Below are 12,969 nucleotides of genomic sequence, written 5' to 3'. Positions count from 1 at the left end.
GCATGCAAGCCTGACTCTGCGTTCATATTCACTCGGACAGAGCGATTTGCATTTGTTTATAAAATAGGGGTGCATTTTCCTTGAGACTAAGAGATGCCTTAAAGGATTTCTTTTTTTTTTTTTTTTTTTTGAGACAGAGTCTCACTCTGTCGCCCAGGCTGGAGTGCAGTGGCGCAATCTCGGCTCACTGCAAGCTCCGCCTCCCAGGTTCACGCCATTCTCCTGCCTCAGCCTCTCCGAGTAGCTGGGACTACAGGCGCCCGCCACCAAGCCCGGCTAATTTTTTGTATTTTTTTTTTTAGTAGAGATGGGGTTTCACCATGGTCTCGATCTCCTGACCTCATGATCTGCCCGCCTCGGCCTCCCAAAGTGCTGGGATTACAAGCGTGAGCCACCGTGCCCGGCCGCCTTAAACGGTTTCTTTTGATCCCTAATGACATGGGCTGAATTGTGTTCCCCCAAATTCACGCGTTGAAGCCCTAACCCCCAGGACCTCAGTTGTGACCATATTTGGAGATAGGCTCTTTAGAGAGGTAATTAAAAGAAAATGAGGTCACATGGCTGGGCTCTAATCCAATCTGACATGTTTCTGATAACAAGAGGAAATTTGCCTATAATCCCAGCACTTTGGGAGGCAGAGGAGAGTAAATCACTTGAGCCCAGGAGTTCGAGACCAGCCTGGGCAGCATACTGAAACCCTGTCTCTATAAAAATACAAAAATTAGCCAAGCATGGTGGCATGCCTGGTAGTCCCAGCTACTCGAGAGGCTGAGGTGGGAGGATGACTTGAGCCTGGGAGGCGGAGGTTGCAGTGAGCCGCAATTACAACACTGCACTCCAGCCTGGGCGACAGAGTGAGACCCAGTCTCAAAAAAATAAATAAAAAGAAGGGGAAATGTAGCCCCCAGACATGCGGGTGCACAGAGGGAAGACCATGTGAGGACACAGGGAGAAGGTGGCCATCTGCAAGCCCAGGAGAGAGGCCCCAGGAGAAACAACCCTGTGGACACTTTGATTTTGGACTTGCAGCCTGCGGGACTGTGAGAAAAGAAATTATTCTTCGATCCACCCAGTCTGTGGTATTTTGTTAAGGCACCCCTGGCAAACTAATGGATTCAGTGCCTGCTATGTTATCCCATTTAAGTTGTAAAATAATCCCATTTTTGTGTTTTATTATCTTCAGGTGGGGAAACAGATGCGCAGAGAGGTTCAATAACTTGCGCCAAGTCAGCAGCTAGGTAGGGCATGGTTAGGAGTGAGCCCACGCCTGCCTTTCTAGGGTGCCATGGGCCTAGAAAGGTAGGGGTGGCGAGCACCTTCCCTCTTAAGTAAGTCCTAGAAGAAACCCATCTACCGACCAGTATGAAAGGACATTAGAAAGGGCAAATAAAAGAAGGTAGATTCTTGTTGACTCTGAAAGAGTTTATAACATGATAGGTTTTTACAGAGAAATATACAATAAAATAATTAAGTAGAAATGCTAACCTCTCTTCTTAACATTCGATGCTGTCTTCATTGACCCTGATTTCTCATTTTGATTTTGCCTTGACACTACTTTTACTTATTCTTTTGAGCCAACCCACATCCTTTGGAGAGACAGTAATATTGAAAGATAAATACATTTATTCATGTTTCTGTAGCACTAATGGATGGGTTCAAATATACAGATATATGCTTCTCTTAATTCAGCGTCTAAAATGGGTACTTTATTTCCTTCAGGCTATATTTTCATGAGCAATGATTTCAGACATGGTTTTAGGCCAGGTTTACAAACCTTGGCCAGAGGAGAGAGAAGGGGAGAAAACAATATTGACTGGCAAAGCTAAATCAGCCATCCCAGGAAACCCAGACTCCCTGAGAGCAGGCACTGTACCTTACTTACACTTCTTCTATGCACCCCATCATTCCTCACCCTGATTTCCTCCTGTACCCCTGTCTGCCCCCATGCACATTTTGTTTGTCATGTCCCACCTATTCTCATTGAAAATGTAACACAAAAACCCTAGTGGAAGGCACGGTTCCCTGTTCCCATGCTTGACAAGCAGGCGTGACTGCAGCTTCCCTGGTTAAATTCTACCCTCTGCTTGAAGCCTTGGAATGCAGGTGTTCATTCTCTGAATATTCTAATGAAATGAGTCACCATGAATCACCATGAATCACCTGAATCACCATGGCAACTCATTATGGCTTTTCTTTTTGGGGAGATGCGGGAGCTTAGTTCATGTTCTAAGAGAAAATTCCCCTTCTTAAGTCAACAAAATGATGTTTTAAAAGCCTGAAGGAACAAATCGTCAGTAGCACATCTAGAACCACACCGCCCCGATGCCACCAGCTTGGCCTGGTGGCCTCAAGCAAGATGTCAGGTGGAGCTCTCTGCACTTTGTTGGCAGCAGATCTTCACGGAGAGAAGCACGGGGAGGGTGACGTGTGGTACAGAGCAGGAATGATGGCTCTGCGCGATAGCAGCAGACAAAGGTTGCCATGGCAAGCCTGCTCGGGAGGTAGGAGGGGATGCTGGTGAGGTCTGACGCTTCCGGCTGCTGATGCCGTGAGTAGAAATGTCCTTTCATCTTCTGGTTTTTTCAAAGCAAAAAATTGGCTTTTCTTCCACAAGAGCTTTCAAACCCAATTAAGAGACCATTTTCGCAGCCCACGTTTGTCCAGCCTCACAACGACAGTTTGCCATTTGACTCAGACACCCATCACTGCGCTGACGCCCACAGCTGTGATTACAGCTCTGAGGGGATCAATAACACAGGCTGGCTCACAGGCTGTCACCAGTCTCCTGTGCTCTTTGGGGCCTCACCAATTACAGACAATCAGCCTTGTCTGCTGGGAAGGGTGAGCTTCCGGTGGCAAACACAGATCCCATTTCTTGCTTTCATCCAGAAAAAAACTGAGTGGATTGGGCTCACAGGAAGATTGTGTTAAAGCAGGGGCTGAGACATGCCAGGAATATTGCTAGCCAAATGCTAAGGACTTGTATGGTCTCTCAAAAACGAGGTTGTCTTTAATGAAATGAAAATGCAGCCCATAGTAGCATGCGCATCTCTGGACACCAACCTAAGCCTACGGTCAGGGATGAGCTGGTGTAACAGTCATAACTCTGGTTGTCTTTCCTACTAGCCTTGGCTTTAATTCACTTTTGCTGCTATGCATGTTCTACTAACTTTCTGGGTCTCAATATCCTCATCCATGAAAAAGATTGTCCGTAATGCAATCAATCTTCATAAATATTTTGAAGATGAAGACAATAACACAAAGCACAAGACATAGGCTAAAACACAGCCAAGCTCATAATTGCTATTCAATGAAAAGTAGCTATTATTATAATAGACACACCTTATATTATGGGGGATTGATAAGGTTTTTTTGAGGAGTATATAATTAGAGGAATCATCTGCTGAAAAAAATTGAATATGAAATTGTTTTTGTTATAAGATGCAATGACCTAGAAATGCTTCAATTTTTGTTTTGTTCCATTTTGATTTAGTGGGGAGCATGAATGTTAAACATGAACACAGCCAGGAGAGTCCCAGGAGGAAGCTGATCATCTTGGAAGATTGTTGCACTTCATCCTAAAGGGTGTCCTCCCAAATATTTTTATAAGAATGAAAAATTCGATGCAACACAAATATCTTAGGTATTATTTACATAGATTGTGATGCATCATAGAAAATCATGGAGTAATACCTTTTTCAAAGAATATTTAAATAGTGAGAAATGCTCACAATAAAATGATAAGGAAAGCACCATGTGGAAAATCCATACGTGTTGTATCATTTCAATTTTGTTTGTATACATGTATTCACATGTAGATACTGAAATAACACAGGGAATATGACAAGAAAGCTCCTGTGTCTTTTCATTTTTACCATGAATGTCCAGTATCTAGGTGGAAAGGGAACAATTTTTTTTTTTTTTTGAGACAGGGTCTCATTCTGTCACCCCAGTTGGAGTACAGTGGCGTGATCTCAGCTCACCTCAACCTACACCTCCCGGGTTCAAATGATTCTCCTGCCTCAATCTCCCGAGTAGCTGGGATTACAGGCACATGCCACCACGCCCAGCTAATTTTTCTATTTTTAGTAGAGACGGGATTTCACCATGTTGGCCAGGCTGCTCTTATGACCTCAAATGATCCACCCGCCTCGACTTCCCAAAGTGTTGTACAGGCGTGAGCCACCGCACCAGGTCCATAATCACATAATCATGTGGAGAAAACCATGAAAAGCTTCCTAAAATATAGAAGATGACAAAAAAGGGAAATATCAAAAGAAAGAGAGAAATCATGGAAGAGGTACCCAATCTGTGGAAAATTGAAGTCCCTGAAAAAGAGTGACGTGGCCCATAATAACCAACATACAGTAGAAGAGAAATCTCCGCACTGCACAGAGCTGAGTCTTGGATCAGCAGGGCTCACCAAATGCTAGGGAGGGTCAAAATGAGGGGAACAGGCTGGATGCAGTGGTTCACTGCTGGGTCTGTCCTGCAGACCCTGGCCGATGGATGAAATGAGTGCTCAGACACAGGTATGCAGTGTAAGAGCAGCTAAGTGACTGCCTGGCTCTAGTGGCCAGAGAGCAGCCCCAAGAAGCTGGAGCAGCTTGCTTTTATTGAGTGCAAGCACAATGCTGAAAACCTGGAGCAAACACAACCTGTAGATAATTAACATTTATTGTTCCCCTTTCAGGGAATGTCACGTGCAATGATGTTCCAAGGTCAGTTCCTGGACAACTTCTAACAAATAAGCTTGACCAAGATAAATTCCCCTACACTCCCTTGTACCTACTCCTTGCCCTCTGCCTCAAGGTTATGGAACAGCTGCCTTCAGCTATTCTGCCCTGGAGCTTTGCAGAGCCTTCTGACCTTTCAGAAGGCCTGCTCCTTTTCCCTATAGTTTCTCCCACCACTCTGACCGATCTCCTACAGCTCATGCATGTAATCCTAGCACTTTGGGAGGCCGAGGTGGGTGGATTACCTGAGGTCAGGAGTTTGAGACCAGCCTGGGCAAAATGGCAAAACCCTGTCTCTACTACAAATACAAAAATTATCCAGGCATGGTGGTGGGCACCTGTAATCCCAGCTTCTTGGGAAGCTGAGGCAGGAGAATCACTTGAACCGGGAGGCAGTGGTTGCAGTGAGCCGAGATCATGCCACTGCACTCCAGCCTGGGCGACAAGAATGAGACTTCGTTTAAAAACAAGACAAAATAAATTTTAAAAAAAGAGGGGAACAAGTGGAAAAGTAGACCTTGTCCCACGTATAAAACTAAAAGAAAACGTGAGTTGGCCACCAACATCCAGGCCTCTTGTAAAGGGTTAGACCATGCATGCCCTTGCCTGGAATCAAAACCACGCCCTCTGCAGGAGCGCAGCTGTCCCGCTGGGTCGCTGAGTGCTGCTGCCCTCTGTCCCCTGGAGAATCAGGAGTGATGTTCCAGAGGCTAGAAAGCCATCTGGCCCTCACCAAGGCAAAGCGCAGCTGACAGAGCACTGGCTGGGGACCGTGTGCAGTAGCCCCCTCCCCTCGCTGGAAGGGCACCTGTGACAGCCTATCCTTGCTGTGATCTTGGCCAAGGAGGCTTCTCCAGCTGCATACCCACTGACCAGAAGAAAATTGTGCTGGGACTGAAGCATGTTTCGTTTGCTGAATCATTGCTGAGTCACTGTTGCTGCTATGTAGGATGATACAATTCACAGCAACGTATTGAAGCTTTGCTTACAACATAGCTGACGTTTTCTTTTCTTTCTTTCTTTCTTTTTTTTTTGATGGAGTTTCCCTCTTGTCAACCAGGCTGGAGTACAATGGCGAGGTCTTGGCTCACTGCAACCTCTGCCTCCCAGGTTCAAGCAATTCTCCTCCCAAGTAGCTGAGATTATAGGTGCTCGCCACCACACCTGGATAATTTTTGTATTTTTAGTAGAGACAGGGTTTCACCATGTTGGCCAGGCTGGTCTCAGACTCCTGACCACAGGTGATCTGCCTGCCTTGGCCTCCCAAAGTGCTGGGATTACAGGTGTGAGCCACCGTGCCTGACATTTCATTTTCATCAGCTCCCCATTTAATATCACTTATGTCTGATGGAAAAAGAGATAACCAAAGAATGTGAAGGAGGAGCACACAGAGGGATGACTCTGAGCCTGGCCACAGGGCCTGTGGGTCGTGGAGAAGGCAGTCATCAGTCCCAGCATCTGACCTATTCAGGAATCTCGGTGTCATCTGGATGAATTAGCGTTCATATTTTTTGGCACAGAGTCTAGGAATAGGCATTATAAGCAAGTTCCCTCCATGACTCTGAAGCACACTGGATGTGGTAGGCAGATTAATGCACCCTCATTCCCAGAGATTCCAGGTCTTGGTCCCCAGAATCTGTGACTGTTTCCCTTCCAAGGAAAAGGTGACTTTGCTGATGTGATTAAGTTAAGAACCTTGACTTGAGAGATTATCTCAGATTGTCTGGATGGACCCAATCCAATCATATGTGTCCTTAAAAGTGGAGACCCACTTTCTTATCTTATATGTGGTCAGAAGGAGATGCGACCATGAAAGTGTGAAAGGAAAATAAATCTTGGGACCCCCAAATCACTAAGCCAAAGGGAAAAGTCAAGCTGGGAACTGCTTAGGCCAAACCTGCCTCCCATTCTATTCCTAAAAGAGATAGCTACTAAGATAAAAAGCTACATGCCTCCCTCACAAGGAATTTCCTTTTGGATGAAGGACAGACAGAACTCAGTCACCCTTCTGCCCACTGAGATAGCTGCACATCTGATGGCCTCCTTTGGAAAGGCTAATCAGAAACTCAAAAGAATGCAACCAATTGTCTCTTATCTACCTATGACCCAAAAGCCCCCTCCCTGCTTCGAATTGTCCCACCTTTCCAGACCAAACCAATGTACATCTTACATCTCATGTCCCCCTAAAATGTACACAACCAAGCTGTGCCCAACCACCTTGGGCACATGTCGTCAGGATCTCTTGAGGCTGTGTCACGGGCACTCATCCTTAACTTTGGCAAAATAAACTTTCTAAGTTGATTGAGACCCATCTCAGATATTTGGGGTTTACAAAAGAAAGGTCAGAAAGATGGGACACAGCTGGCTTTGAAAATGGAAATGGGGCTGTAAGCCAAGGAATTTTGGAAGCCTCTAAAAGTCAGAAGAGGCAAAGAAACAGATTCACCCTTGGAGCCTCCGAGGTGTCAACTTTGGTTTTAGCCCAGTAAGACCCAGGTCAGACTTCTGATGTACAGAACTGTAAGATAATCAGTTTGTCTTATTTTGAGCCACAAAATTTGTCACAACATTAATAGAAACAAATACATAAAATTATCAGTCTTGTTGCTCATTCTCAGGACCGGAAGTGGGGAGACTTGCTTGCTAGTTTCACATGGCCACACTGGCCATGTGCTTTGCACAAAGGTGTTCTCCAGTCTGTGCCTCACTGTTCTCATCCACTGAATGGGCCTTCACCAATTCTCAGAGCCTTGTGGAAGACAATATCTGAAAAGGAAGCCCCTTTTTCCCAAAGTTAACAATGCTTTCCTAATAAGACTATCATCTCCTTGACATGAGAGAAACGATTAAGGGAGAGTACTGGGTTCAATATAGTTCATATTCCATGCTAGGAAGTTTTGTTTTTTTTTTTTTAATGCATCAAGTCCAAGTCATCCCAGTGCCATTTGTCCTGCAACCCCAGTGGAATAGAAATTCCATCATGATTGTCTTTTGTCTATCTTGTTTCCTGGTGTAAGCTCTGACACACAGTCACTGTCAATAGATACATGTTACATGAAGAGAATGAATTCAGTTGCTGCATAGAAGCAGCAGCATCTTTAAGTAAATGATTGGTTCAAAGACAAATAGCATTTACAGCCTCTGAAGCCTGGTCACAGCTGCCACCTGTGTTGTTCTGCGAGGAAGATCACAGGCTCTGAGCCACACAGATAGAGTCTATAACTTACCAGCTGGGAGCCATGGGGCAAGCTACCTAATGTTCTGGACCCTAGTTTCCTCCCCTGTAAAAAGGGCTATTAAAATGTTTCTTCACTTGTAAAAAGGGGTATTAAAATGCATAGTGTTGTTGTGAGAATTAAATGAGTGAATGCCTGGAAAATGCTTGGGCACAGTGGCCGGCGGTGGGGAACCCCACACAAATGATAGTTGCTGTAGTTGTTACTTCCATGCACCTGCTGTGAGATAGCGGCTGTGCTATCTACCATAGCTAGGGGCCTGGGGAACTGAGTGCCCTGCCCTGGGGAAGCGAGTGAAAGACAGCACTGGGATTCTAATCCAGATCCTGCCAATCCCAAGGCCAGCATTTTCCCAAGAGCTCGGTTTTGTTTATTCTGCAGGAGAAATTTGAGGAACTAACAAGAAGCATGAGCGCCTCTTTCCCCACCTGTGGCTACAGTCCTGTGCAGAGCCCATGCATCCCAAAAGTGGCCCTCGCAGCTCCCACCTTACCTGGATCACTCCTCCCCCTTCTCCAGCTTTCTCAGCCAAAAATGACTTTGGTAGTTCCAGCATCTTCCCGAGCCAGTCCATCATCACGGTCTCCAGCTCTGTGCATGCCGGGCTTGCCGCCTGTGGTGGGCGAAGGGAAGGGATTAACCGAGGGCCAGGCATTGCCGAATTTGGGGAGCAGCAGTAACAAGGGGATTTAATCTTCCACTAAAGCCCAGATTAAAATCATCCAATCTCAGATGTGATTCAAAGGCCTGAAGGCTGTTTGACCTAGAATCGTGCAAGGAGAGCGGTTGGGAAGGAACATACGGGCCACCATAATGAACCTTACTCCACTGAGCCTCACTGCATGGGCACTGCGGGCTTGCTAGTATATTCATTTGTTCATTTACAGAAGGGTCCAGAAAGCCCACTCGTGGAGTTTCCTCCATAGTCACAAATGAAGGGAATGAGGAAGTGGGCGCTGGGCAGCTGTCACCCTCTGGGCATCCCGAGAAGCCATTGATCTTGTCTTTTAAACTCCCAGCGACTTTTCTCTATGAACTCTCCCCTCTCTCTGAACAGGCTGGTCTCGAGCCCCATCCAAAGGTAGATTGAGCCTCCAACTTCATAAAAGTCTCCAACATAAGGGGTCCAAGATGCTCTCGTGCCTAGATGTGCACAGCAGCATCCCGATGTGTCACCAGTAAGATCTAAGTGAGAAGAGTGCATTCTCCCTTCTGGTCAGCCCCATCCTGCTGGGTTCTACCTGAGCCTGGCCAAGCCCAGCTCTACCAGGAGCCTATGCTCTCGGCTAGGGACAAGGTGTCAGGCAACGCAGCCTGAGAGATAGTGAGGCACTCCCTTCAAGGCCTGAGGGCAATCAGACTGTCCCAGAATGAGCAGATAGAGATGGATGCCAAGTACCTCTGCGGGACAGAATGGATTTGGACAAGCAGAGCTAAATGAAATCTGCTACAATATCCAGTGATAGAAAATGCTCTTTAGGAGAGGGTGTGCTCAGCCCAGGCCAGCCCTGCCCAGCAGAGAGGGAGGCCCAGTGCCTGGCAGAGGAGCAGCACAGACACTGAAGAGCCCATCTGTGGGCTCTTCAGCCCTGCCTGTGGGGCCCATGATGGCTGCTCACCCGGCAACTTCCAGTGCCCCAGCCCAGAGAAGAGCAAGTGCCAGGCTGGTGAAGCAGAGGTGGCTCAGCTGGGCCCTGTGGCTCAGTGCTGCAAATTCCTAATTGACAGCTCCTTTATGCATCATAGCATGCCACATAGACTGATGCCCACAAGTCCACCTGGCTCCAAGCCACAGACAAGGTGAGTGCTCTGGACCCCGAAGGCCAAGGACAGCCCCTGGCTTTTGAGGAACTCCCCAGGGTGCAGCAGCCCTTGGACACTGGCCATCAGCAGGCAGCTCTACCTCCAAGCTCTCTGCATTTGGGAGGAAGGCATCTTTCCTATAATCTGTGCCTGGAGCAGAGAGCCATGGGCAGAGCCAGCCCTGCCTACCGTTCTTCTGAGTAGGGACTTTTTTAGGCATTTTACCTCCAGATAGGGTGGGACTGGTGGTTTGCAAGCAGGAGCTAGGCCCTTTTCCAGAGACCCCCTGCTCCAAGGCTCTGGACACATCTGATGGGCTGGTTGGAGCCTCTCCCCGGGCAGCAGCCCTGGCGGAGAACAGATGGAATGAGACAGGGGCAGTCGCGGTTTTCAAGCTTTGGAGGATATAGAAATTCTCTGAGCTGCTTGGAGAAATGCAGATTCCCAGGCTCGAGCTGCAGAAACTCTGGGCCCCAGACCGTGATGTTAGTTCATACCAAGTGCTTCCAACACAGCCTGTGCAGAATGGGCTTTGAGTTGTTGAGACTTTTCTCTGTTCTGAATCGCTACTTCCTCAGAGGCACTCTTTCTGGGCTGAATCCTTTATCCTCCCTGCAACAGTGGCCCGTCTGCCCACAGACGGCACCGCCATCTGCTCAGGTCCCATGTGCATAGGTACCGTGTCCCCACCCGAGGATCCCACCATGGCCAGGACCCCTTCCCCAGGTGCATCCGGACACTCACCCAGGAGAAGCCAATGCAGCCAATGGCCCCGCACAGCATGTCCGCAAGCATGGCCGGGTACGAGCTGGCAGTGGGGAAGTAGGCGAAGAAGTAGGGGCTGTGCCAGTGTGTCACCTGCATGGGAGGATGGAGCAGCTGCTGAGGAGTGAGGAAAGCCAGGCCTCAAGAGAGTGGGGGACCCAGGTACCCCCATGGCCCCCAGCTGCCAGATGCAGCCAGACCCAGAGTTAGGTGAGTGCAGTTCCCCCAATGTCAGCCATCCCAATACCTTCCTCCATTATTTCGGAGCATTTACACATCACCTTACTGTCCCCACTCCCTTTAAACCGGCTCCCTTGTTGATATTGGAATGTATTTGCTAGCTCAGAAGGAAAAGTTCTATCTCCAAAATAAAGTGGAAAATCCTTATCATTTTCCATAACAAAAGAAGTCTCAAAAAACCACACTGTGCTTCAAGTTCTTGCTCCGGTGCTCTTGTCAGTGAAGGTGCTGTCCCAAGGCTGATCTCTTTGTGCCAAGAGCTTAGTTTTCCTAAAACTACTCTAAAAAATAAAGTCTCCATTTAAAAACAAAAAACCAAGATCCTGATTTTCGAGGTTTCTTCAGTCAAGCCACAAACGTGCATCTGGTCTTCCCACTGCCCCTGGCTCTTCTAGAGGAGCTGAGGCTTTCCCTCCAGCCAAGCTGCTGGATCACCCCGCAGATGTCTCGCCTCTACTGTCCCTCAGCCTGGCCAATATCCCTTGCCATTTGCCCTGGCTAGGGGCATCCCACCTTTCTCCAGCCCATAAGGTGAACATCTGCCACTCCCTGGGTGAGGCACAGAGGAAAAGCTCATGTGGGTCAGGGAAGAGATCCATAAGGGGTAGTGACAGCTCCATGTGGTATGCTTGGGGACAGGGTGTTCCAGGATCCAGGAGGCAAGGGTTGTGGTGGACACCCAGGCAGGGAAGGTCTAGCAATGGTAACAAGGGGCCAGCCTCAAACATCTTGGAGTCTGGGAGGATGATCGGGGAGCACAGACAAGGAGTAGGTGTAGCCTAGTCTGTGCATCTTTAATTTGTTCCTGCCAATGCGGTACCTGCCCTGAAGGAACAGAATAAAGTCCTAAAGCCCTCAGGACAACCCTCAGCCCCTGTGCATGGAGAAGGTATAGAAACTGCCATTCAGACCCCTCTCGGGCTGTGACCACACACTGGTTTCTGAGAGACATTGTCCCGTTCCCCATTGTCCCCTGCTGGTGCTCCATGTCCATCCTGCCTGTGGGAATAGCATGGTGTTGGGAGCACCCTTGGACTGCAAGTCCAGCAGGAACCCTGATTTGCTGGGTTACCCCAGACAACTGACTGCACCTCTCTGGGCCCTGTCACCCCCTCAGATAAAATGAAAGCACGTGCTCTGATGCTTCCTCCAGGTCTGGCTCAGAATCCCAGCAGCAGAGGATATGCTCTATCGGGTTGGGTGCTCTGCTCTGAATGTGAGTATCTGCACGCCATTCGTGTCGAAATCCTAACCCCCAAAGTGATGGCATTAAGAGACAGCATCTTTGGGAGGTGATTAGAGTATGAGGGTGGGGTCACCTTAACAAGATTAGTGCCCCCCCACAATGGGATTAGTGCCCTCATAAGAAAAGGCAGAGAGCTGGCCACCTCTTGGTTATGTGAGTACACACTGGGAAGACGGCTGTCTGTAAACCAGGAAGAGAGCCCTCACCTGAACCTAATATCTTGATCTCAGACTTCCTGTCTCTAGAACTGTGAGAAATCAATGTTGTTTAAGCCCCCAGTCTATGTGCTTTGATATAGCAGTCCAAGCTAAGATATCTGTAAGATATCTCTTACAATCTGGGAAGAGATGCAAACATTTATTTCTCAATAGCACTCATCGTTAAATATATGTTGTCTAAGATGTAGCATGAGCGATCCCCCTGATTGTGAAGGCAGCCAACTGAGAGAGCTCACCAAGAACTAGGAGTGTTCAGTAAGGTTTATTTAACAACCATGGCCACCCCAAGTCTGCCAGGGCTTGGGGAGTGGTGGAGAGACGGAGCTAGCACAGTCTAGGCTTGGGGGCTCAGGTGCGGGAGGTTGGTGATGAGGCTGAGAGGCCGAGAGGAGCTGCACAGGCTGTGATGCCTTCAGTACAGCAGGTCCAGGCCCATGACACTGTCAGGGGCTGAAAAAATCCTTAAATTTCTTCTGTAATCAGGAGGAAAAAACAGTGAACTTTCAGGTTAAAGAAAAAAAATTGATGTTAATATATTCATCTTTATGCCAATGCATTTGTAAAGCATAATTTTCCATATTTCTAGGGAGGAAGGAGCCAACAAAGACAAACCGCCCGGGGCCCAGGAGAGTAAGAGCAGCTCTGCGGCTGACTAGCCCCTCAGCACCTCGAGGGCCCATGTGCCTTTGTCTGTCTCCCCTTCCTGTGGCCTCTGGGCTGGAAAA

General features: G+C 48.0%; 1 protein-coding gene and 1 long non-coding RNA gene across 3 annotated transcripts in view; one reads left to right on the top strand and one right to left on the bottom strand.

The window, feature by feature from the left end:
- The window catches only part of DDC (dopa decarboxylase), a 107,258-nt gene that overhangs the window by 69,154 nt on the left and 25,135 nt on the right, over nucleotides 1–12,969 (bottom strand). For both annotated transcript variants that reach the window (XM_032758072.1, XM_058431539.1), the window contains 2 exons: nucleotides 10,520–10,633; nucleotides 8,466–8,585 (listed from right to left, as the gene is read on the bottom strand). In XM_032758072.1, the coding sequence (XP_032613963.1) occupies nucleotides 8,466–8,585; nucleotides 10,520–10,633 (234 nt within the window). The remainder of the gene's footprint in view (nucleotides 1–8,465; nucleotides 8,586–10,519; nucleotides 10,634–12,969) is intronic.
- On the top strand, nucleotides 2,289–3,766 carry LOC131381985 (uncharacterized). Its single transcript, XR_009211116.1, has 2 exons — nucleotides 2,289–2,548; nucleotides 3,494–3,766. It is a non-coding gene; the product is annotated as an uncharacterized LOC131381985 (long non-coding RNA).

The sequence above is a fragment of the Hylobates moloch genome, unplaced genomic scaffold (genome assembly GCF_009828535.3).
Source record: "Hylobates moloch isolate HMO894 unplaced genomic scaffold, HMol_V3 SCAFFOLD_1, whole genome shotgun sequence".
Taxonomy (NCBI): domain Eukaryota; kingdom Metazoa; phylum Chordata; class Mammalia; order Primates; family Hylobatidae; genus Hylobates; species Hylobates moloch.
Note: the sequence above shows the minus strand (reverse complement) of the source record. Positions and strands in the feature narration are given on the sequence as shown.